This window comes from Marmota marmota, unplaced genomic scaffold (genome assembly GCF_001458135.2).
Source record: "Marmota marmota marmota unplaced genomic scaffold, marMar, whole genome shotgun sequence".
NCBI lineage: Eukaryota > Metazoa > Chordata > Mammalia > Rodentia > Sciuridae > Marmota > Marmota marmota.
This window is the reverse complement of record NW_026000205.1, coordinates 12,733,404-12,759,625: the sequence shown is the minus strand read 5'-3', so window position 1 is coordinate 12,759,625 and position 26,222 is coordinate 12,733,404. Positions and strand designations below refer to the sequence as shown.

Genomic DNA, 26,222 nt, shown 5'->3' with positions numbered 1-26,222 from the left:
GCCTCCCCGATAGCTGGATTACAGGTCTTAGCCTCTGTGCCTAGCATCATGTTACTTTTTCAAAGAAATTATTAGTGCTGAGGAAGTGGCTCAGGGGTGGAGCACTTGCCTAGCATGCACAAAGCTCCAGGATCCATCCCTAGCACCACAAAAGAAATATTTAAAGGATTTATTTAAAAATATGTTCTAAATCAATTTGTAACAGATGCCTACAACTTGTTCTGGAATGAGATGCAAATATGAACTGTACGTGAACCATCCAGAAAGCCTTAGGGCCCCTGAGCAGAGAAACTCTAATTGGTTCAAACAGACCCCTCCAACAGTACCTCACAGTGGGCTGTGGGATTCCTTGGAGGAAATGTCTAATACCCAAGGGTCAGGGGACCTTTCTAAGGACCACTAGAAACCTTTCTCAAGACTGTCAGTATCTGTTTGCAGAACTGTCTTGCAAACCACACCCATCACCTCCTGCCAGACTAAGGACACCATTGGATTTGCCCATGGCCTGTGTGGTCCGATGACATGGGAAAGAGACACCCTGCTGGACTGGGTCACTTCGAAGCATTAGTGGAAACAACTTTTCCAGGGAGAGGAGAATCACTCTGAAACAGACCCAGATTCGCACACCCCCGAGATTAGACCACAACATGGAGTTTCAGTCAAAAGTACAGAGAGAAGAGTGGATCCTAATGCTTTGCAGTGGATCTTAACATTTGGGGGTCTCTCACTTTCTCTCTCTCTCTCTAACACACCCCCACACACACATACTTGGACTCTTAAAGACCATCACATGTCCACCTACCTGTCTTCCTCAGATAGAGACTGAACCTCTCTAGAGCTCAGCTGGTATCATGTGGTATGGTACATCTGCAGATCTTGACTTCCAAATCAGTAGACCCTGAGGAGCTGTCCGTGGTGTTGAGGCCAGTGTAGTCGTGTCAGTTAATCATGCCGATGGCCAGAGCCTCAGATGGGTTAATCATGGTTCACAGATTTCACATCTTCACTTCCAGGGCCTTTCTATCTCAGAGAACAGGACCTGGGGCTAGATCTGGGGTGTTAAATAATAGTGAGAGCTGCCTTCTTTCTTCTTCCAGTTGGCTGAGCTGCCACTAGAGGTCAGAGGTGACTGTGGTACCAGGCCTTCATCTGGTTTTGACCACTTAATTGTCCTTTGCTATTGCTTCTTGGTCCGCTTAGGCCGCAGCCAGAATCTGGTCTTTTGCTGTCAATCATGACTCTGCCTATAACCTTAGTCCTGCCAGCCCCCAGCCAGCCTTGGCCTCTGACTGCAAACCTATATTCCCACCATCCGTTTGCATGTTGCAGTCCCTGGGAAAGCAGAGGCAAAGTCCTATGTGGAGGAAGTTTGTTGGGATTGTACTAGGACAGAAGACAGAAGAGTTAAAAACTGTAGAGCAAAACTATATATGTCTATTGTCCATTCTAAGTCCATGTGAACCATGTCTGATACTCCTTTTTGACAAGGATAAGAAAAAAATCCACTTTTCCGACTGGTGGTCGCATGCCGTGTGCCTCAGGCACGTAAATCTTCCCTAGAAAAGATAACACATGTGACACTGTGGCTGCAGTTGCGACTACGACCTGATAAGAGTTTGTAGTACTCTTCTAGGACCTATTTGTCTTTTTTAGGGACTAAGTGAGTGAATTACTTGGAAGTTGGATAGTGATCACTGCCCCTGCATCCTTTCAGTCTTTTAAAGTGGCATGAATCTCTGCCATGCCCCAAGAAGTAATATGTTGGATTTAATGTTTGACTCAGGAGAAAGGGTCATTTTCCAAGGCTTCCACTAGGTGCTTCTTACTGTGATATTTCTTATCCCACAGGTCAAGGGGTTCTGCCAGTTATCACAGACATCCATTCTGATCTCACATTCAGAGTGTATAGCACTCTTCTAGGACCTATTCAGAAATGATCACCAGGTAGGCGTCTGTGAACCCAGGAGAAGCCAGATGTGGGCCATTTCGTACCTGCCTCCATATACCTTCACTCTCCTTCAGGTGCCACAGTGACACTATAGGTTCCCGGGTATAAATGTCAACTTGAACCAAAACCTAAAAATTCATGAATGCTTCGTTTATCCTAGTGTATACCTACCCAAATTAATGACTGCAGTCGCCTTGGGAAAGAATTGGGGAAACATTACCATGTGCAGGTACCATGATGTCATGGAGCTCTTCCTCTTGGGGACCTGACATCTCCTTTGACTGTTGAGTTCTGAATCTGAGAACCAGGCAAGGAGTTGTGCCTTTTGATTGGAAACTCTGCCTTCAGCCTCCTGATCATCCTGACTTGATTTCCCTTTGTTGTAGATGTTGGTCATTACCCTTGCTGGCTGCCCATCTCTCTTGCCCTTAGGGATGCCATGTTCCATTAACCATCTCCTTAGCTCTACTGCAGGTCAGCCCCTCTTGACTGACATTGCTGCTCATTGGGATAAGTGCGCACACTTTAGTTAGGAAGGCCAAGCACCACCATCTGCTTGCTATTATTTCAGGATTCTATCATCCCCCATCAATAACAGGGAGTCTAGGTCTATAATAGCATCTCCTGCATTCAGCCCTGACCTGCAGAGCAGGGGCCCCACTGAACTTGTCAGGGGTGTTGGCCCCCCTCTCACCAGGGCTTTCTGTATTGCTTTACAAAAGGGAGTAATGCCAAGTGTCCCACAAAACAGTCAGTGGAAGGGTTTCCAGCCTTTCATAGTATAGTATGTCTTCAATGACAGGATAGACTTTCTGAAACTTTTGTCTCTTCTGTCACGGCAATTTGATTATTTGTTTCATTCAGTGTGTGCCATTGTTTTCTCCGTGTTTCTAAGAAACATCTTAGTAGTATGCCTGCTTTGTCTTCTGGGACCTGTACCAGACTGTCAATCCCGCATCCCAGGAGAATGCTCCCTTATCCAACTTCATGTCCTGCTCTCTTACCCAGCATCCTCAGCACCAGGTTCTCCATATACTCTCCTGGCTCCTCCTAGGACCTGTCTTCCGCGTCCTTTGCCTCTCTCAGGGTATTATTCCTTTCTTCCCTTAGCAAATCCGGCACTGCCCCAGGTGGGTTATATTACAACTTAACTGTAGTTAATTGTTTAGTGAAGAAGAGGTGGGAATAGATCCTGGGGGGTATGTGATGTCTTTTACAACAGAGACCTCTGCAATGTTCTCAATGAAAGGGTGACCACCAGCCTATATTGCGGAGCAGGGAGCTTCTGCAGCCCACAGGATTCAAGAAAATAAGGAAATCCAAGATTACTCATGTATCCATTCAGATGTCCCCATTCCATTTCTGAGGGTCCCATTCCTTCTCATTCAGGTGACTAATATTGTCAAGAATTCATCTTCTGAAGCTACTCTTTTTGTGTTTTTTGGTACTGGGGATTGAACTCAGGGGCACTCAACCATTGAGCCACATCCCCAGCCCTATTTTGTATTTTATTTAGAGACAGGATCTCACTGAGTTGCATAGCTCCTCACTTTTGCTGAGGCTGGTTTTGGACGCAGGATCCTCCTACCTCAGCATCATGAGCTGCTGGGATTACAGGCGTGTGCCATGGTACCTGGAGCTATTCTTATCATTAAGTCCTGGGACTAGTCGGTCCTTTGGTCTTTTTAAAAAAATAGGCTGCCAAGCCAGGTGTGATGGTGCATACCCGTAATCCCAGCCCGGGAGGCTGCTAGCTGCAGAAAGATTGCTAGCTCATGGCCAGCCTTAGCAACTCAGCAAGGCCCTAAGCAACTTAGCGAGACCCTGTTTCAAAATAAAAAAGTAAAAAAGGCTGGGGATGTGGCTCAATGTTGAAATGCCTCTGGGTTCCATCCCCAGTTCTAAAAAAAAAGCTGCCAAAGAGGCAGTGGCCAGATAATCCATTGTCCCCAAGCTACTATTTTCCATATTTCTCCACATTTGGATGCACTTTTGTATAAACCAGAGTATTTCCTTCCACCGTGTGCCAGCCTCATTCACCAGCAGTAAACATTTTAACAATGGCATTACTACCTCTTGCTTCTTGTTGGGGCGACCTGTGTTCCACCTGCCACCAGTTCTGGGGATATCGTTTTCCTGGCTGGATCAGCAGGTGCTGTAACCCTAACATTTCATCATAGCATTTCCCCTCTCAGACCACTGACAGCAGATTCTGAGGATCTGCAGGAAGTGCATTGGGGTGGGGGGTGCTCTTGGATTGACACCTGTTCTGGGAAAGGGAAGAAGCAAGGAGTGGGCAGAGGGAGGAAATCAGGATGGGCTTCAGGGATGTGCTGGATTGATGCAAAGGGGGCTGGGCCTTTGAAATGTGATTATTTCAACCAGTTGCAGGATGCAGGCAGCCCCAGGGAAAAACTGCGACCTTGGTGAGGTGACTTTCTCCAGCTAAGAATGGTCTCTGGAGGGAGACTCAGCTCTGAGCTGCCTGGCTGGGCTTCCACATCTTACCTGATCCCAGCCCCCCTGCCCGCTTGCCTCTGGCTCTCAGCACCACCCACGAGGGACAAGAACTGCCTAAAGCTGGCTTTGCATTGGGGGGGGGGGTGCTGTGCACAAGGCGCCAGTTTTTCCAAATTTGCATACTGAGGGATCATTGAACATTAACTGTAGCTGGTGTTATTGAACCCACTTCCCTTTACAGTTTTATAAAAGCCTTTCTTTCCAACTGTTGCCATTTGGTTTCTGAGATACAAGCAAGATCTTTGCAAAACTGAAATAGGTTTTTTTTTTTAACATGACACTTTAGCGTTTGAAAATATGTTCACACGATCTTCTGTCAATTTAATTGAGGTTTAATTTATAAACAAGAAAACACATTCATTGTGAGTTTTGACAAATGTATCCCATCATCCTAGTGAAGATCCCCTCACTCCAGAACATGCCTTCACGCCCCTGTTCACTCAAGTCCTGCCAGCCACCCCTAGGCAACCACTGATCTTATTCCGTCGCCAGAAATTAGTTTTGCTTGTTCTAGAATTTTATATAAGTAAGATCCTACAGTAGGTACTCTGACGTCTGGCTTATTTTGCTCAGTATCCTGTTGGTGAGATTCATCCGCGTTGGCATGCATATTGGTAGTTTGCTTATTTTCATGGACAAGTAGCGCCACATTGTATGGATGTGACATAATGCATTTATCCATTCACCTGTCGATGGACGTGTTCTCTCCGTTTACTGTCACAGCATGCCTGGACCCAGGCAGTGTCATCCCTAGTGAAGTTCAGGTAGGAGATGTGACCTGTACACACAGCCATCCATCCAGAAGGTAACTAAGAGCACATAAACCGGGAGCGCAGACTCCACTTCGGAGTCACGTAGCTGCAGACCTTAGGAAACAATGATTTGGTCAAATAACCGGTACACTTTGTTATTTCTTCCAAAGCGTTTATTTTTCCATAAGATGCTCTAGGCATTTTCTTTGGATACCACTTCAGTTAGCATCCTGACAAGCAATATTAATTCTCTTTTTTTTAATTCAGGGTAATAATAATCGAGGGGCAGATCTGCAAAGCAATCTGTTTTGGCACATGCATGTCAAACAGACTATATATCATGACATCAGACATTTTGAGAAAATTGCTTTTCCTCCCTGAATGCCAAGTCATAAATAATTTCAGGTTGGGAAGAGCTCTGGTAAGCATGTGTTTGACTCCAGGGAATGGCCTGTAAATATTATGTACCATAGAATAAAAAATGAGGGGGCAGATTTGTGGGGTCACTTCTAGTCTGGACCTCACTGTAACTTATTATAGTAGAAACTGTAGGTGCCCCATGCAAATCTAATTTAGCAGGTGGGTGTGCCCATTCCCCACGCCTGGGAATTGGATGGATTGCCAGGGGCTCACAGCTGCCCCCCATAATCAGAGATTTGACCTTGGCTGACAGTGACCTCTATTGGTTGAAGGTGACACTTTCCCCTGCAGGTGGCCTGCCTCCATCCACACTTGGGTAAACTCATTCTCTTGGAGGAAAGAAAAGAAAGCCTCTAACTGTAGCATTTGCCAATTTCTATGGTGTAAATATTTCCACTATGTCCAATTTTAAACTGCCATGTAAAAATTAAATGAGTTGCTTAGGGATATAGAACATATGTGAAAAAAATAAATTAAGAAGGGAAGGTATGATAACCACAGAATTCTGGGTAGTGGTCACCTGCAGGAGCAGGAGGATGTCCGAGATGGGAGCTTCAGTGATACTACTGATGGACTTATCTTTCTTCACCTGGGTGATGAACCCTTGGGTGTTTGTATTGTTATTATTACTATTTACAGAGCTGGGGATGGGATCCAGGGTCTCTCATATGCTAAGCAAGTGCTCTACCCCTGGGCTCCTCCCCTAGTCCTGTTAGTATTCCTCATAGTGCATTTATTGTATGTCACATGTTTTCTTTTGCATGAATGAAATGTTTCACGGCAAAAACAATTCCAAGGAAACCTTTTAATTGCGATTGTTTTCACTGACACTTATGGGGCAGGGCTTTGGGTGGAGGCTCACAGGCAGGTCCTCTGGCTCCCCTGCACTTGCCCAGGGGTATGATACAGAGTTCTCACTCCTAATGAGTTCTGGGGAAGAACAAATAAGGTCCTGTGGTCGGGGATTTCCAGTTCCCTCAGGTGAGGCAGGAGGTGGAGGGAGGTGAATGGGGACTGTTAACAGAAGGGCCCAGTCCCGGGCTTCCTCCACCAAGACTTCCCAAACTACCAATGGGGAATGTCACCCCCATTTATCTAAAGCCCTTTCTTCTGACCCGGAGGTGCTTGTCAAAAGCCAGGCCTGACTCACACCTCCTAAAGGTGTCCCAGGTTCTTTCCAGGCCAGACTCCCTGCTTCCCACTTCACATTCTCTCCCTGAAACCTCTGACATCCATTTTTCTCCATTTTTCATGTGAGGAAATGCAGGATCTGATCAAGTCTAGACCTGCCCAGGGCTCTGCAGCTAGCAAGAAGTGGAGAGACTTGTCCTGAAGCCCAAGCTCCTGCCACCTCTAAGCAGCTGCTTCCCCTCCAACAGCCCAAGTTCCCTTCACCAGAGCCGTCCCTCCCCAAGGGAAGCTTTGGAGTCTGGCTCAGACCTGGGAAGCCAGGGGCTCCTTCGCCTAGCCGTGGGCTAGGTTGTTCACATTATCCTTTGTTCTAGAAGACACTTGCAGCCTTGGATACCAAGCCCCAGGTTCCCCATTGTAGAGAGAGTGAAACTGAGGCAGGTGGGCTTTCTAGGAGTGCTCACAACTCAAATCCTGCCTCTCAGGGCATCTTCACTAACCTGAAAGGCAGTGCATCGAGGAGGGAGGGGCCTCCCCCCAGGAACAGGCAATGGCAGGCCCCTGGGAGGAGGGAGGTGCCCACACCAGGACTGAAGGCAGAGAGCAGAGTCTAAGGAAGCCTCCTGGAGCCCCCTGCCCATGGTGTGCCCTCCCGAGGGCACCAGAGGAGCTCTAGCAGCTGAGCAGGGCCTGGGTGGGAGACTGACAGGAAGCAGTCACAGAGGGACACCCCCAAATCAAGAGACCCTATGGGGCAGAGGGAAGGCCAAGTGCTCTAAGAAGAGCAGGCAAGAGCCACCACGTCCTGGGCACTCCGCAGGTCACTTTGGGGTCCTGCCTGGCGCCGTGCCACCTGGCTCTGAAATGCCTGTGTCATGGAAGGGTCTGCATCATTACAAGAATTGTGCAATAGCCATTGGCCTGCACTCTGGGTCTCTGGATGGTGCCTGTCTTTCACCTGTCCTCAAACTGTGTCCAAAAAGGGCATGAGGTCCTCTAAGCCTGGAGCCCTGGCTAGGGCCAAACCAGGAAACGGGCATGTTTGGGGGATCAAAATGCCCAAAGAAAGCCCAGAAGGCTCAGGCCTGGGCGGACCTCGAGAAGGTAAAGGCCCCCCTCAAGGAGGAGAGGCAAGGAGGTCCTGAACCTGAGAGAACAGGGGTGGGGGGTCTCAGGTCTCAGTGATGACACAGGGATCCCCAGGGGTGTGACTAGGGGAGGGTTCCTGGAGCCGGTCAGTGGGGCCGGGAGGATGTGATCTTGAGCAGGGCCCTGTTGCTTTCCCAGGTAGGGGCATGGCTATGTTCCATTTCTCCAGGGCTCAGAACTCCATGACCTCTCAGGGACTGTGGTCACCCGCAAAGGCAAGCACAGAGCAAGACCAGTGTTTCTTGTTCATTGCCCTCTGAAGCTACCCCAGGACCCTCTGGCCTGGACCTGAGAGCCATCTGGAGGAGAAACCACAAAGGGCAGCCTCTCCAGGCGTCCTGGGCCACCCCCATCTGCACTGTCCATCCCGAGGCTGCTGGCCAGGCCGTTCCGGAAGGCCACCAGAAAAGAAAGCCACACTCCCACCAGCAGCCAGGTCCTGGGGACCACCTTTCCATCAGGGATCCAGATGATTCATCCTCTTCAATAGGTTGTGCATAGGGGACCAAAGGGGGAAAACAGGCAAACACAGAATAAAACATTCCTTTTAGCTTTCCACAAGCATGAATACCAAAGCCTAAGGTGCTCCCAGGAGATGCCAGGCACCAGCTGCCCTTCCCCAAGGCAGAGGAGAGGCACTGCCTGAGCCCCTCAGCTGGGATCCCTCCAGGACCCCTCAGACGAAGCCTCTTCCCCAGAATAGCACCTGTGTCCCCCGGCAACAGGCAAGTGCACCCCCTGCCAGCCCGTCAGTCAGGCGGGGAGGGCCTGAGGATTTCATTATGAGCCCCGATTATTATCAAGTACAAGTGGGAGAGATGGGAAAGTCAAAAGCTCTCCATTTAATAAGGAATCCCATTTCCTCTTGCGCTTGGTTTCCTTAACCACAGATGCTACTGCGGAAAACGGAACAAAATGGAAACGACAAAGAGGCGTCTAATGAACTTGGCTGGAAAGGCTTCCCAGCAAGATGTCCGAGATGCTGGGGCGGGGTGCCCGGCCTCCCCACTGTCCCCACCTCGCCCTCGCCCATCCCAGCTGCCCAGCTGCTGCGGTGGGCCCCATATGCTCCGCTGATGCATGGCTCTGCGGGGTGTTGGGGAAGCATGGAGCCGCCCTCCCGCTGTTCAATAACTGATGACCATTTTTCTCCAATTAAACTGAAATTGAAGGATCCTCAGACTTAGACATCCAAGTAAAATAATTATTGCTTAAAATGTTAATTGTGCTCAGATGTTCCTTTGCCTGTGGAGACAGTCTGCAAGCCAGCAGACACGGAGGTGATTCTCCACCCACCCCCTTTCCCCACCAAGCAGGCTGGCCCCCCCAGGAACCCCACTGTTGGCTACCCAAGGCCAAGACCCTGTGCTCATTCTGACTGTGTGCACTGGTGGAATAGTAGTGGGAGACCTGCTGTGACCCCCTCTGCCCTGCCCCCACCCCTATCCTACCCTCTGCCTGGCCAGCCCCCTGTCCACAGGCACTGACAGGTAATGATTAGAACCAGGGCATTGGAGTCAGGTTTGGTCTAGACCTTGGCTGAGCCACACACCACACCAGCAGTGTACACAAGGGTGAAGTGTTCACCTCTCTGAGACTCAGTGTCCCCCTGCCAATCAAGGATCAGAAAACTTCCCCTGCGAATGGACCAACCACCTGAGCCTGGACCATTTATTTATCCACCCCGTGTCCTCAGCTCAAAGCCTGGCATGCACCACCCCGTGTCCTCAGCTCAAAGCCTGGCATGCACCAGGTCCCAAATGAATAATTACAGAATCCGTGTTCCCCCTTCACCAGGGCTAGGAGGGGCGGGGCAGAGAGCGCCATCATCATATCCTCTGCCGTGGGCAGTGAGGGGGCCCCGTGTGGCCGTTCTGTGACTGCTGACCCTGCCCCCTGCTTGCCCTGGGCTTGGGTCAAGGCTTCCACAGTGGCCACCTGAGCCCTGAGAGAAAGGGGGCCACCCACACCAATCCCAGTCCCACCAACCTACGAGAGGAGCGCCGTCCCGCCCCTAGGGCTTTCCCTGCTTATTCCTTTGCCCACGCAAGAGCCTCAGCTTGGTTCTCAGCAGAGATGACATGCCTAAGAGGCTTAGTCCTCTTTATGCTGTGCATCCCGAGGAAATCTACTTAGATATTCCGTGTTCCCTGATCCGCCACATAATAAGATGCCTTTATCTCTTGTTGTCATGGGAAGTATATATTAACTGATTAATATTAATGTGTTGGCCGATTAATATTAATATCAGAGCCAATTCATACTTCACAAAGCAACTATGTGGATGAGTGCCGCAAAGCCCAGACAGCTGTCGGGTTTGGGCAGTTCACAGGGGAGACGGCAGAAGTCGAGGCTGACCCTTTCTGTCGCTGCTCATTACGGACGCTGCGTCATTAGCGATGTCTGTCATGGCGTGGAAGTGTGTTTGGACTCTGATTGTGGCAATTAAATTCCTTGCCATCCAAGACAGCGTATTTTATCATTTAAATAGCATTTTACATTCCCCTAACATATTTTGCCAGCAACGTTGTTAAATTAGGTGATAAAAGGTTATTTTTGCTTCTGAGGTTGAAATACGTTACCATTATTTCTTATCTGCCATGGAATTAGAAAGGTTTCCGAATTATATGTTCTAAAGGTTTCATTATCAAAATTTGCCAGACTTTGTAAAACAAACAACACTTTTTTTTTCTGCCCTGTTTTAATCAAAGATGGGTAGAAGCTTTGTCTTCTGACATTGGGGGTTGCTTTTAGCATTTGGTGGAAAAAGAAGCAATATCCTTCCTGGCAGCTAGGAATATATTCAGGGCTCTCAGGGGGTCTGTGGGGGGGGGGGGCTTGCTTTCCTTTGACACTGCTACTGTCATGTGTGCTGCCTCCCTGAGCATCAGAGGAACCAAAAAAGGTCAGGGAGGCTCAAGCTTCCTGTCACTCTGGCCCACGGAGATGGCATAACCAAAGGCTGCACCTTCCAGTGGGACTAGACAGGAGCTTGTCTGTGGCTGTGTGGCGTCCACATCTCTGATTCAGGCTCCATCTCCATCTCCCTTTCTGCTCCCCGCCTGTCCAATCCCAGCCATTGTTGGACCTCTATCCTAAATCCTTTCCATAAAACTTAAATATTACCCACTGTCCATCTCTGGCACCTGCCATCTACATGCCACCCGCCATCTACATGCCACCCATCCACCCTTTGTGCACCATCCACACACCAGCCATGTACTATCACACCTACCCATGAGCCATCCACGCATCCACCACTCACAACCCAGGTATCATCCCACCCACTATCCTCTGTGCACTGTCATCCCACCTGCCATCGATGTGCCACCCCTGTGTATCTCCTCCTCCTCGCTGAACCATTGCATCTGTCATGAAAAACATCCCTTGACATATGAACCCAACCCCAACCATACCTCCCAGTTAAATGGGCCCTGAGCCAGCGCTGGGAGTGCATACCCGGGAATGGATCACTTTCCACCAGTACCAGCATCTTGAGTTACCCGGAACCATGACCTCTTCTGGACACACTGTCTTCCAAGGATACATCTCTCTGCCACCAGCTGTGTTCTGCTGAGATGAGTAGATCTGGGCCTGAAACTTGACCCCAGTCCCACGAGACTCATGCTCTCATAGACTTCCGGCCAGAGCTGACTGGGCTCTACCCAAATCTGTTATGGAGATAAACCTTGATAATGACTTTACTGTGTCTGAGCTGTTCCTCTGGAGGGCAGGGTTCTGATTTCCAGGGATCACTGACTGCCAATCACCTGAATGAGAGAGGCCAGCGCTGGAGTCGCCTGTCTGCAGCCTGTCCTCATTCTTCCAGGGAGCTCAGTCTCACGGAGCCTTCCTAGCCTGGCTCATCTTTGCATCTCTCACTTGGGGATGCAACAGGGTCTGCTGGCTGAAAGCTGGAAATTACATTCTTGGGACATCTGTCACCAGGTGCTGCCCTTAGAGCCCAGGATAGTGCCTTCTGGCTTTTGCAAAATCCCTGCCATCTCCAAACACCGATCCTCACCAAAGCCTTTAGGCATTGGAAGCCTTCTGATGCCCCCGTTGAAGCTCCCCACCACCTGATGCCACCTGTGCCCTGTGCTCACCCTGTCCCCAGTAGGTGCCATTATCCTGCAGCGCCTCATTCTGCAATCAACTCTCAGACGGCAAACACGCAAGTCGCCATTCTATGCATCCCTCATGTGATTCATTGCCATCATCACAATATTTTGTTTGGAGCTGTAAACCTCCAGACATAAATCAAGTCATTAGAAGGAGTGACGTTTAATCCTGCAGAAGACACTGCAGTGGGCTGAGCAGCTCCCTCTCTCAGCTCTGGATTCATTAATTCTGGAGAGGATGGCCCCACCCGCACCTACAGGGGCAGCTCCTCACCTCCACCACACACAGCCATGGAGAGCCAAAGACGCAAGCCAGACTGCTTTTGTTTCCTGGAACAGCACATTTCATGACTGCGAAGAGATGCCCCAGACACAGCCTAGTGATCTAGACTGGGGTCTTAATTCCTCTGGAAATGCAGGCAGCCGGGAGGGGCCGGCTCTGTGCCTGTGATCCGCTTGCACTGGTTGGATTTCAAAGGAAGCAAGAAAACAGCTCAGAATATCTTTAACTCTCCTTTCACGGTGACCCCAGCCACCTTACACACAGCCACTACACGGGAAGCATATTCTATTTGCAAAACCAGCCGGGTCTAATTTCCAGAGCTTTGCCAGATATGCAGAGAAAGGCTGAGAAGAGACTCACTAAACCTTGGAAGAAAGATTCAGGGACTTGGAACAGTGTCTTCCAGGGACCCCAGCAGCCCCACTATCCCCACCCAGGCACACTCTGGCATTGGTGTGTCTCCCTGATGGAGACTACATCCCCAAAATCCTGGAGGGGGAGAAGACTAGGGATCTGGGCTGAGGGATTTCCTTGAAAGACCTTGGCAAACTCTAAGTACACATGACAAGTGTGAAAATTCTGGATGACATTTCCAGTGTTTGGTTCTACTTGATGTTCTTGGGCTCAGATCTAATGAGGGCAGCATTATGCCGCCATGTTGAAAGTCCCCAGGCTGGGTCACACGGTTTGTATCCATGCAGTTTCCAAAGCTGAGGTGTGTGGCCCAGAACTGGCAACACTTTACACCCAAGCTCAGTACTCTTTCCAGTTGAGAGGTAAACCTGCAGGTGTTTCTCGGGTCTGTGTCTCAGGTTCAGGATGGCCCAGGGTCCCTCTTCTCTTCCATTGGCTCCTCCATCTCCCTAGACCTCCTTTCTCTGTGAAGGATACTGGCAGCACGTTGGGGAGGGGTCCCCCAGATATTTCCCTCACCTTTGCCCCTCATACCCTTGACTCACCAAGCCCTCCTGATTGGTGGTTCCACAAAATCTACCCTCCCTTTCTCCCCGAGCCCCTCCCAGGTTCAGGCCGCGGCACTCCTCACATCAAGATGGGTCACAATCCTCATCCTTTGTCCTACCTCCTTTGGGCCTCCATCATGTCCAGCTGTTTCTGAGGCACTTCCAGAATGACCTTGGAACTTTAGGGGACCCTTCTTCCCCCTTATTTTGGCATGCTGTCTATGCTGCAGGACGGGTCACCTCTCCCGGGCTGGGTGCTCCCGTGCATGGGCCTGTGGGTGTGAGTGAATGATGGGAGCAGGTAGCCCAGCCCCATTGGAAGATGCTCCCCATGAAGATCTGGAGCCACCGCATTGGGCCTGGCGGATTTTGCTTCTGACTAGAAGAGTTCTCCTAGTTATGGAAGGTTGGGCTGGGCAGAGCCAGGGCTGGCCATTCAGAAGGGACAAGAAGTGGGCTCTTGCCCAAGTGTCCAGAAAAGGTGGCTTCCCATAGGCAGCCACTGCCAAGTCCATGGTTAACATCTGTACTTGAGGGTCTCACCCCCTAGAGAAGCCAGCCAAATTCTCAGACCATAGGCTTCCTGAGCTAGCTGCTGTTGCCCCTGCCCTTGACTGATCCAACTCCAAGTTCAAGGCCTTGTCCTGGAAGAGTCCCCTCTCCTCTCAAAATTGGACTGTAGTTATCTGGAATCTTGGTAGGAAATAACGAGACGGACACCTCCTCAGCTCCTGCAATGCCTCTCAAGCGCCCCACCAAGCCCTCCTGATTGGTGGTTCCACAAAAATCTTCCCTCCCTTGCCATCTGGCCTGACCTGGCCTTACCCTTGCCATCTGCCACTAGCCAGAGGCTCCGTTCTGTTCCAGGGCAGAGAGGATGACCCCCAGAATGCAGCTGCCCCTCAATGCTCTTGGAGTGCTGGAGAGGACACTGGAGACAGGGGAGGCTTGGAGCTGCAGCTGCCCATCCCCAGTGCTTGCTTCAGGCCTGGGAGGGAGGGGTTGCTGCCTAGACTCAGGGACCTCTCTGGATACAATCAGTGGACAGGGCATGGCCATCTGGGGAGCTCTGCCGAGGATCAGAGCATCCACCCCTGAGCCTGTGGGCAGCCTGTTTCAGTCTTGCCTGCAGGAACTCCACTCTCCACAGGGGGGTCTGAAGTGCCTCCCCTAGGATAGAGTGGCCTGCAATGGGGGACACTTCAAAGAAGCATCGGCTAAGGCGGATTTACTTCCGTGACTCTTCAGGGTATCACAGGCAACAGCTGTGACAGGTCTGACAGCCACAGGCCAGCTCAGTAATTGATGCTGCAGCCAGAATGACACATCCCGAGGCCACTCGAGCTGGACAGATCATTATCTTTTGGTTGGGCCACCATGGTAATGAGGCTGCCCCACCAGCCGCCTCCAATGGCCTGACCCCATTCCAGTGAAGGATGCGCTGCATGTGGCTACGCCCGGAGTGCCTGACGCGGGTTGGGCTACTTGGTGTTGCTGGCATTTTCCTGGAAGCCTATCTGTGGAGCTCCTGCAACCTCAAGCTCCCTCTGACTCATTTACTTTTATTTCCTAGTAACCCCAGTGCAAGACGTTGCCATTATTTGGACCAAATTAGGCTCCTGCAGTGCTGGCTGGAGAGCAGTCACCAGGTGCCCCATCCCCAAGACAGGAGGAGTCGTTACAACTTTCCCACTTGATGTACCTGGCACGGGGCTATGAAGCGGTGGCTCTCCATGGGCCCCAGAGGAAGGCAGAACTCGGGTCCAGGCCTGACACCTTTGTATTGCTATTTTCAACCCCACTTTTCCTCTCAAAGTGCTGGTCCTGGGCCCTCGCCAGCCATGGCTCATCTCCTCACTCCCCTTCCTGCAGCTGCCCTCTGGATCTCTACACTTGGCAGATCAAAGTCATCCCAAACCCAACCGCAGCCTGGACAATGGCAGCGTCACCTGACCCATCTTGCTGCCCTATCTTCTCCGCTGTTCATCTCAGAATGGTCCTTAAATTCAAAATAACGCCATAGCTTGAAGTCCTTCCAGACTCCTCCGGGCCTGAGAGGATGAGTCTAATGCCTTGGCCATGACCGCAAGGCCCCTTCCTCGCGAGCCCGCCAGCCTCCATGCTCCTCCATGCTCCTTCCCGACTTTTTCTGATACCTGTCAATCTCTACATCTATCCTTTCATCCTGTGAGCCTTGCTGTCATGGTGTAAGGCCACCAAACTCTGCCAGGAATGTCCTCATTCATTTCCCTTGGGTGCCAATTGTTGTCACCACTCTTAAGAGACAGCACCTGAGGACTGGGCTGGCTGACTGCCCGCTACGGCCTCCAGTACATCAGCACGCATGGAGTTGCTGGCCAGTGACCCACTTGTGGCCAGGCTGTAAATCCCATGAGGGCAGGGGTCATGAGCATCCCATTCATGACTAAGATACTGTCACCAGTGTCTTAGACACTGCCTGACCCTTATAGGTGCTCGGTCTGTGTTGAGTAGGTAAACCAATGGCTCTAGACTTCATAACTTTTCTGCTGTGGGGGCTCTCGGGTGGTGGGCCAGCTGATTGATCCTGCTGCCAGTCACTGTGTGGGAGGCAAAGATGGGGGACAGCAACTCAGCGTTGCCAGCTTCTTCAGAAGTTCACTTTTGCACATCTGCAGCAGTATTTACTAACTCCTTCTTGTCCTTCCTGGCCCGAGCATGTTGAAGAATAAATGAAGGAAAGAAAAGGCGTGGCCTGCTCTAAGCCATGTGCTGTGGACTCTCAGAGACCATATGGGGACGTGAACATACTCACACTTCCCACCTAGCGAATGCCATGTCACGTGCAACAGAAAGCATGTGCTCCAAAGCACAGATGTGCATGGTGATGCATCCTCTCAGCATCTGTGGTACAACAGATCCTAAGACGCACAAATCCAGCTCTCCCAACACACGTGTGCAAATTGTACACGCATGGCACGTGTGCGCTGGGGCTATGCGTACCCTGAACGTGGACAGAAGCACCTTGAAACAGCAGCTGTGGACCCCTCCCTGTCTACAGGGGTCCATGCTACACGTGGACATGCTCAGGACTCCCCTCCCTCCACCAAGTGATGAGCAGGTGGGTGGGTATGGGGCGGGTGAGACAGCTGTTGGGTTCGCAGACCGGCTAACCGGCTGGCTGGTTGACTGACAGGAGGCTCCAATGCTCGACTCTTTGACAGCTCCAAGGGAATTCACAGCCAGGGCTGAGATGACAGGGAACTACCCAGTTGAATCGCAGATCCTAATCACAGAGGCGAGGGAATGGAATCACTAAACAAAACAAGTAACCGTCAGAGCCATCAGCTGCCCATCAGCCTGAGACAGGAATATTCCTGATTCCTTCCCCCGCAGATGCATACCAGAGTCTTTGCACTGGATGGGGGAGCTGGGCTCAGGGAAACTCAGCTGCTCCAGAGGGAACCAGGGCATCAGAACACCAGAAATGGGCAGCTTCCTTCCAGGGACAGTGGTGCCCGTTGCTGTGCCTCATTTCATTGACTCGTCCATGAACTTGCAAGACGGATATTTTAGCCCATTTTACAGATGAGGAAACAAACTGAGTGAGGTTGAAGAGTGAGTCCAAGGTCACACAGGAGTGTTTTTTCTCTCTGTCCCTCTCTGGCTCTCTGTCTCTCTGATATACTGACTGCTCGTTAAAGCTGTGACTCGGTGTAGATTCTCCAAATAAAAAAAAAGAAGCAGCCTTGATCTGAAGCAGAGCTTGGGAATCACTGTATGGTCCTGCTCAGGGTTCACAGTGTCCCTCCAAAATCTATGTGTTGGAAACGTACTCCCCAAATCCACACGTTTGTGATATTTGGAGGAAGGGGTTTGGGGAGATACTTGGGGTTAGAGGAGGTCATGAGGTTGCAGTCCCTTCACAGGATGAGTAGCTTTTAAGAAGAAGAGACCTGAATTTCAAGATCTTTCCCTCTCACCATGGGATGCCATCCACCATGTTGACACACACAGCAGAGAGGCCCTCACCCATGTCAGTGACATTCTTGGATTTTCCAGCCTCCAGAACTGTGAGCCAAATAAGCTTCTATTCCTTACAAAATTTCCTAGTCTTAGGTATTCAGTTATAGCAACAGAAAATAGTAGAAAGGCCACTATAACTAAGTAGAGTTGTCACAGAGCAATTGGAAGAAGTCCACCAAAAAGGCCAAGATTTGAGGCCCCGGGGTAGAGGCTGTTACAGGGGCAACCATGCACTGGCCTGAGATGTCTGGCCTGAAGGTCCACACGTTGACCACAAAGCCACCTTCAGGATCCAGGTCAGCTGACACCTGTGTCCAAGGCAGCCCTGCTTCCTGGAACCTCATTTACAAGGATCCCAGCGGTACCTGTGTCCAGGGCAGCCAGGGTGGGCATGACTGTGACAGACGCCAGTCTCTCGGCTGTACCCTGGGAACCTAGCAGAGAATTTAATAAGCTGCATTTTCCTGTGAACACAAGAGAGAATTGAAGGCCCTTTAGTGAAGCCTCTTCCTCCCATATTCTGTGCCTGGAGTCCAGGCTGCCCTCTAATTGCTGAGTGTATTGATCTTCAGTTTTGCATCTCATCTGCATACATTAGCAACTTGCTCAGAGGAAGGTAGCTGTTCACTGTGAGGCAGTCGAAGGCCCATGGGGTCAGTTCGCCCCTCACCCCTGGGCCAGCGGAGATCTCAAAATGGCAAGGCCTGGGTTGTTTGGAAAAATAGCCAAAGGAAGGGCATCTACAAGAGAAGGCCCACCCCGGGAGCAGGCCCCCAGCCTGGCATGCCACAGAGGGCATCAAAAGGCAGGCAGCCAGGGGTGTCCAAGGTCCAGGGGAGCCAGGGCTTCGTAGGCACCCAGCCAGGGGTGGGGGTAGACAGATCCCTCAGCTCGAGCTGCTCTTGTCTGCATCTGGCCACCCACACACACAGGCCCTTCCCAGGCTGCCAGGGGTGGGTGACTCCACTGGAATCCCAGCCTCAGCTTCTGCAGGGGGAGGCCCAACACCCACCCACCCCCAGCACCTGCTGTCAATCTGGACAGCATCGGCCTTGCCAGAGGTATTTAGTGAGCCCACGCCACCGGCCAGGCACCATCAGAATGACATAGATAAGTGTGGCCCATCCCCAAAGGTCACTGGGCACTGACAGAATCCATCATTACTGATCCAGAGACCCAACCCAGAAGGGGAACTTGTTCTGCACCTTCTCCAGGCTGTTCCTGCCCTGCCCTCAGAACTCTCTGAAGTCCCCTGAAATCACATCACCCCCTGTTCTGGGTTAAATGGTGTCCCTCCCCACAACCACAGTGATGCTGAAGTCCCAACCTCCAGTTCCGGTACCATGGGTCTTACGAGGTCTTTGCACCATGGAGTCAAGTGACGATGAGGTCATCAGTGTGGCCGTATATTGGGGTAACTGGTGAGAAGAGGGGAGGAGACAAACACGAGAAGAGGCATGGAGGGGCAGCAGCAGAAACGGAACTTAGAGCCAAGGAACCCCTGGCCACAGAAGCTGCAGGAGGGGGAAGGATCCTCTTCTAGAGGCTTCAGAAGGAGCATGGCCCTTCCAACACCCCCGACTCCTAGCCTTCAGAAGGAGAATGTGACAGAATACTTTTTTATTTGAGTTGCCTGATTTATGATACTTTGTTACTTTAGCCTCAGCAAAGGGAGACACCTTCTGTGATCCACAATTGTATGTGTGGCTGAGCCACGAGACACAGCTGTTTGGTCTAAGTATTCTCATAAAAGTATCTTTAAACGTGATTACAATGTAAATCAGTGATCTATGAGGACAGCGGAGAGCCCTCCATAGTGTGGGTGGGCCTCACCCAATCAGTTGAAGTCCTGAAGGGGAAAAAAAAAGATTGAGGTTCCCCGAGGAAGAAAGAATTCTGCCTCCAAACTGCCTTGGAACTTGAACTATAGCATCAGCTTTTCACTCCATCTCAGTCTGCTGGCCTGCCCTGCACATTTCAGTCTGCCATCCACAAGCACGGGAACCAGTGATCTGGCCAGATGTCACCCTTTGTGGGCTCTGACATCAAGGACTAGGACTGTTGTGAGGTACCCAGCAGGTCTCTCCTCTCCTCCCCTTCCCTCCCCTCCCCTCCCCTCTCCTCTCTTCCCATCATTTCTCTCTACCCAATCTAATGTGNCCTCCTCTCCTCCCCTCCCCTCCCCTCCCCTCCCCTCCCCTCTCCTCTCCTCTCCCCTCCCCTCCTCTCTTCTCCCTCTCCTCTCCTCTCCTCTCCCTCTCCTCTCCACCCACATTCTCTCCCCTTGGTTCTGTTTTTCTGCAGAACCCTAGTCAATACATCCCTCATTCCGAAACGGTCCCCATTTCCTGTAAGTGGGACCTGGTGGTTCCCTCGGGGGTTTCTCCCCAGATCTGGAGGAGGACAAGCACACCCACCTGGCTGCCTTTTCTGCTGCCAGCATCTTGCACCTGGGGTGGGCGCCCCACGGCTCCTCACTGCTGTGTGAGTCGCAGGAGCCTTCTAATTGGGAATCGGTAGCGGCAGAGCAGATGCCAACACCCTCCCCGGCTCAGGCACCAGCATTCCGCCCTGGCCCTGCGACTGCCAGGGGATCTGGGTCGGGGCCAGGCTTGGACCCAGGATCATGCACATGTAGGGAACCAAGCTGCAGTTGGGGCCTCGCCTCCAGGGTCTCCCCTGGCCTGCAGCCAGCCTGAGCCAAGGAGAGCAGCAGAAAGGCCTGGAAGTTCCCTGGCCTGTGGGTCAATATGAGTGGACGTATAATGCACAGTGCAGATGGATGTGGGGCAGCCTGCCACGCAGGCTCAGCCACCAGATTCAGGACATGGAAAGTGGCCAGAGAAACAGCTGAACCAGGAAACTCCAAGAGATTCAGAAATCATGAGCCAGACTCCGCACAGGCGGGCACCTGGGACTGGCACCCACTCCACACCTCTACATTTCTTTCTGGCCCCTGAAGTTCTCTCTGTCCCTCTCAAAGATTGACAGCTTCAGGACAGCTTTGCCCGGACCACAGTGCTCAGAGTGGCAGGACCCTTTCACCACCGCCCATCAGGGCATGAGTTTGGGATTTGAGCAAGTAGAGAGCAACTGTCCCCATTCTCAAATGGGACCCACCTGGCGCAGAGGGAGGTTGAACGTGCATGAGGCACTTCTAGCCCTTGGTTCCCTGTCACCCCAGTTGGTGTGGTGTGTCTACGCAATCTGACCGAAAGGCTGGACCCTGCTGCCACCCATAGTGACCCTGAACATCAGGGATAGGGGCTTTTTTGTGGTAATTAGCAGGTCTTTCAATGTCTCTGGAGAGGAGCAGGCAAGGGACCCCTCTCTCCACCAGCCCACGTGCAGGCGAAGCCCCTCCCAGCTCTGCCCCAGGCCCAGGCTGCCCGTCACCGCCAGCCCTCACCTCGCTTTAGCAGGTAACCAAGAAGCCTCGGCCTGGAGAAGAAAACCCTCAGCCGATGAAGAGTTCACAGCGTGGAGCGCACAGTTGGCAGTGCCCATAACTCACGCTTAGTTTATTCTCACCGATGCTCACTGTTAACCTATCGCCTGAGTTTCAGCCACGCTGCAAATGTCATCTGTCCGGGAAGGAAAAGTGGTTGTTTGTTTCCTGGTGTGCAGGGAGATGGAGCTCCCTTACAGATATTTAACATTATGTGGACAGGTAACCCAGAACCTGAGAGTGGAGTAGATCCGTGGTGGACCTTGGAGTTCTCCTGTCTCTCAGGTGGGGTTGGGCAGAAGAGGAGGCTGAGCTTGTGTTGGTGCTCACAAGCTCACTGTTTTTTGGGGGGAATGATTAAAATCTAGATTGTGTTCATTTAGGGGCTTGGGAGGGACTGGTGGTGATTGACTGGAGGAGGAAGTGCTGCCTCTTGTCCACCTAAGTTTCCATAGCGCTGGCATCAGTCCTCAGGGAGGCTTTAGGGCAGCAGGGCACCAACCACCCTTCCCAGGCTTTCCACAGAGCTGTCCAGGGTTCTGAAATGCAGCAGAACAGGCACAGACCCCAGACTCAAGGCACCAGGGTCCCTGGGTTTGGCCTGCCCAGAATGGGAGGTGGGCATACAGCTTAGGGCACACTCACAGGCGCCACCTAAGATCGGCTCTGGCTTTGTAGGCTGATGTGGCCAACAGGTCGGGAGACTCATCTAGCCCTGGGCTCTGTCTAGCAGGAACTTTTCCCCCCAGCACATGCCAAGGACCCTAGCCAGCCTCAGAGTGGGCCAACCTTAGACTCAGAGTCCGGCGGTCCAGGAGAGGCCCTTCCGACCAGCCTACACAGACAGGACCCACAGCCATGGGGGCTGCGACCTTGATAAAGACATCCCCATCCAGCTTCACTGACTGGCAGGCTGTCTCTGGAAGTGGCTCCTCAGGCCCACTCTTGGCCAAATCTAGCGTGACTCATTTGCTCCAGAAAAGGAATATAAATAAGCGCCATCACACCTTGACAAGTTGACAGCGGTGACAAGCAGAGTAAATTCCCATATCTGAGACTCCGAGGAGGAGCGGTGATTTAACAGACCCAGCTGCCGTCACCAGAAGAAAATAATTAAGGAAACCCGATGGTGTAGAGGAAAACCGAGCGGCTGCGGCGGGTCCCTTCTGGTGAAGAGATCTGTCATCGTTGGCTGCAGGAGAGAACCCCCACACACTGGGGGAGAAACAAGCTCCGACGCTCAAGCTGGGGACAGCTGCAGAAATGGATGAGGAAGAGGGGGGCGGCAGGTGGGGAGGGAAATAGGCTCTGCGGCTGACGGGGCCACCCAGGGGCGTTAAATCTAAAAGGCTGTCCTCAGGCCAGGCACCACCACTGACACCAGTTCCACACTCACATGCACACACACACACACACGTGCAGGGAATGGCCAAGAAGATGGCAAACACTGCCCTTTGCCCTGGGAAAGACATTCCCCTGTTCCCCACCTAAAGGGGATCAGTAGAAGACAGAGAAGATGCTCAAATTCTGCCTTTGTTCCCACCTCTCTTGGGACTAGGTGAAGGTTCCAGAAAGCTCAGGGAATTTTAGGGTTTTTTGACCCATAGTGGCTTTTGTGGTCTCCCCCTCCTCCACACACAGACACTTGCTTGCTAATACATGAAGGTGTGTGGGCACAGCCTCAGACTGATGAGGTCAAGGTTATAGTGCTGGGAGGATCTAATACTGGACCCTGTGGGGAAATCTCCAGGTCAGGGAAGACCTAAATGCCCCCTTTGCTAGCTGGGCTCCCGCCATTGGACACTTGGTCAGGTGTGACCAGGCACAGAGCTTTCCAGAAGTTCCACCTCTCTGCTTGCTTAAGGGATGGCAACTTCTGATTGTGACTATGCCTTTTGGCAAAGCCTCAGGGCACAAATGTCCACCCACATGGCACAGGAGCAGGACAGAACCCCTGACACCCCAGTAGCTAGGCAGGGATTAGAAAGGTGACCCAGAGTGCTGCATGGGATCCCCCAAAGGGAATTCTATGCTTCCAATATCTTCACCCCAAACAGACCAAACATGGCACTAAGCAGAATCCTCTCTCTGGCCAGAGGTTCCCCACACTAGAATTTGTCAACCTGGACTGTTCTGGCTCAGCCCGGGTGAAGGGTCTCCCTGGTGAGCAGAGGGGACATTCTGGTGCTTGGTCAGTGACGTGCAAACCTCTCTCCATCTTCCCCAAGTCATCACTTAGTGCTTGCTAGGCAGTTACTCTACGCCTGGGCTCCAGGCAGGCCTTTGGAGATGAGCCGGATATGGTGTCTTTCCATGGTAGTCTGACACAGCTGAGAAGATCAAAATCACAAAGTGAATTCCAAGGTCAGAGAACTTCTTGGAGCAGGAGGAGAAAGAGTGTGATCCATCCCAAAGCCCAGTATGGGCCAGATGTGAGTGAAAATATGTCATATTCCAATTACAGAGAATCCACATCAACTAGGACCAGGACATGGCTGACAGGTGTGCAGAGAGATGGACAGAAGGTTATGAACAGTCCTTTTCCTGTGACTAAATAACAGGGTGGGGTGGGGTGGGGTGAAAGGTGGTCTGTGAGATCCCTGAATTCCACTGGGCAGGTTTGTGGGCACACCTGGGCAGCTCCCTATCCACTCCTTCTAGGTCCTATCAGGAGGTGAGATGCAGGTAAGTTAGCATCAGCTGGGAGCCAATGGGAGGGACCATGTCTTTTCTGCACCCCTATTTTCTGTATGGGTGAAGGGTGAAGAGAGTCTAGCACTGAACCAAGCCCACTCCAAGCTCCCTCCAGCCTGGGCATCCACGGACAACAGACTGTAAACCGGTCCCGGGAACCATGAGGTACTTCTGCGGCTAATACTGCCCTCTCCTCTGCTTGCTTTTTAGGAATTAAGTTCAACATCAGACCACAGCAGCCCCATAACGTAAGTTCTGAGAGTCAGATCAATCGCAGCATACACACCCTGGAGAAAGTTGGGGAGAGCAGGGAAACAATTTTTAGGAGCCAATATAAAATCCATTCTTGGAAAGAAAAATGTGTCTAGTCCTTTCCAGGAGCCTTGGGAACAAAGCCCTGGGCCCTGGGTTCATGAATTTCCCTGTCCTGTTAGATGGCTCCTTTGGACGATGCTAATAGACCCAGTAAATCCGAGCCACCTCCTTCAGGCCATCAACTTCCACGGCCCGCTGTGGTCAGGTGGAGGTTTATGGGGGGACTGCGCCATCTAGTGGTGGATATGACACCTGCACCTCACGTACTACCCTACTATGGGCAGCTGGGTGTGGGATCAGGACACCTGCAGTATCAGCCTGTCTCCCTCTTCCTCACCTGAAAATACCTCTAACCACAAAGGGGCAGAAACCGCTGCTGCGAGGAAGGCATGGTTTGTATGACCTTTGTGCTCAGCTTTCCTCCTGTCCACCTGGTAACTATTTCTCTTTTTGTCTCAGGCACACCCACCGGGCAGTTCCCGGGATGGTGACTTGAAGACATCCACAGAGAAGGTCATCCGGGACTTGTCCAGCCGGACCCCAAGGGACCTCAACGTGAGGGTGCCTGACCAGCCTCAACCGCACCCCAAGATGGGAGCCCGACTGCGACTCCCGCAGCGCCGCCGCCGTCTGCTTATCAAAAAAATGCCAGCCGCGGTGGCCATCCCAGCCAACAGCTCATCAGAGACCTTTATTCGATTGGGGACCCAGGCGCTGGACAGCCATTGGGTCGGCCTGCACCGGAGCCAGCAGGAGCGCAAGCGGGTGATGCAGGAGGCGTGTGCCAAGTACCGGGCGAGCAGCAGCCGCAGAGCCGTCACACCTCGCCACGTGTCCCGCATCTTCGTGGAGGACCGCCACCGTGTGCTCTACTGCGAGGTGCCCAAGGCGGGTTGCTCCAACTGGAAGCGGGTGCTCATGGTGCTGGCCGGGTTGGCCTCATCCACCGCGGACATTCAGCACAACACGGTCCACTACGGCAGCGCCCTCAAGCGGCTGGACACCTTCGACCGCCAGGGCATCCTGCACCGCCTCAGCACCTACACCAAGATGCTGTTTGTCCGTGAGCCCTTTGAGAGGCTGGTCTCAGCTTTCCGAGACAAGTTTGAACACCCCAACAGCTACTATCACCCTGTCTTTGGCAAGGCCATCCTGGCCCGGTACCGGGCCAACGCCTCGCGGGAGGCCCTGCGGACTGGCTCTGGTGTTCGGTTCCCCGAGTTCGTCCAGTACCTGCTAGACGTGCACCGACCTGTGGGCATGGACATCCACTGGGACCACGTCAGCCGGCTGTGCAGCCCCTGCCTCATCGACTATGACTTCGTGGGCAAGTTCGAGAGCATGGAGGACGATGCCAACTTCTTCCTGAGCCTCATCCACGCTCCACGCAACCTGACTTTTCCGCGGTTCAAAGACCGGCACTCCCAGGAGGCGCGGACGACCGCCAGGATCACGCACCAGTACTTCGCCCAGCTGTCGGCCCTGCAGCGGCAGCGCACCTACGACTTCTACTACATGGACTACCTGATGTTCAACTACTCCAAGCCCTTTGCAGACCTGTACTGAGGGGCGGGGCCGGCTGGTCAGGGGCGGGGCCTGTCCCACCCACTCGCAGGACCTGGGGCATCCCACTCTCTGTGGTCCCTCATCCGGGAGCTGAGACCTACTCACAGCACCAGGGCTCCGATAATGGGAGGGGCTGAGTCTCTTGGAGGCAGCAGGCCCGTGGAGAAGAGAGGCTCAAGGCCTTGGATGGGGACCCTGGCCCTTGTCCCATACCCACTTCCTAACTTCTTGCCTGAAAGAGAGGCCCCATGGACTCAGTCAAGAGTCCCGATGACCAGGGAAGTCTGAGGCCCAGAGGATGAGGGCCCCAGCGGTAAGGGACTTCCTGCAGTCCCTTAGCCATTGCCTTGTACAAACCACATGGTTTGCAGCTTTTCTATGATGGGGGTGGGTGTGGGGGAATAAAGCACATGGTTTTCAGAGCAGCGGTGTCTCCTGTGCGTGGTGGTGTGGGAACACGTGGACCTTCCCCCTTGCCTTCTGGAGTTCTCTCTGCCTCCTTAGGACGGCCTGAGCCAAGCAGCTGCAGCCCTGGTACAGGGGAGCCTGAGGCAGGAGTATCCCAGATGGGAGGAGATAGGCCTGTCACCACAGAGGCCCTTGTCACTGCATCTTCCAATGGGCCCTCTGAGGACTGCCAGAGCAGTGGCAGGCCTCTGTCAGCTGCCGATTAGGGATACCTACCCCTGGGGCCCATGGGGCACTGGGTGTGGTTCTGCAGGTGGGGAGGGATGCTACCCCAGCCTCTGAACCTCGGGGCTAGGCGGGGGGTTGGCCTAGGGTTTTCACCTGCAGACCCCCAACTCTGACCATGACACTTGGTCACCTGACAAGACCACCTTAGGGCTGCTGGGATTTTCGGTGCCTGGTTGAAGCAGTTCTAGGGGGAAAGCGGGAGAAGCTATGGA

The 26,222-nt window shown here is 52.4% G+C and overlaps 1 protein-coding gene across 4 annotated transcripts in view; it reads left to right on the top strand.

Annotated features, from left to right (window-relative positions):
• Chst8 (carbohydrate sulfotransferase 8) overlaps window positions 1–25,734 on the top strand; it is a 116,904-nt gene extending 91,170 nt beyond the window's left edge. For all 4 annotated transcript variants that reach the window (XM_015497072.2, XM_048790967.1, XM_048790970.1 and 1 more), the window contains 2 exons: window positions 23,644–23,681; window positions 24,208–25,734. In XM_015497072.2, the coding sequence (XP_015352558.2) occupies window positions 23,644–23,681; window positions 24,208–25,314 (1,145 nt within the window). In that variant the 3' untranslated portion in view covers window positions 25,315–25,734. The remainder of the gene's footprint in view (window positions 1–23,643; window positions 23,682–24,207) is intronic.
• The last annotated feature ends 488 nt before the right edge of the window (window positions 25,735–26,222 follow it).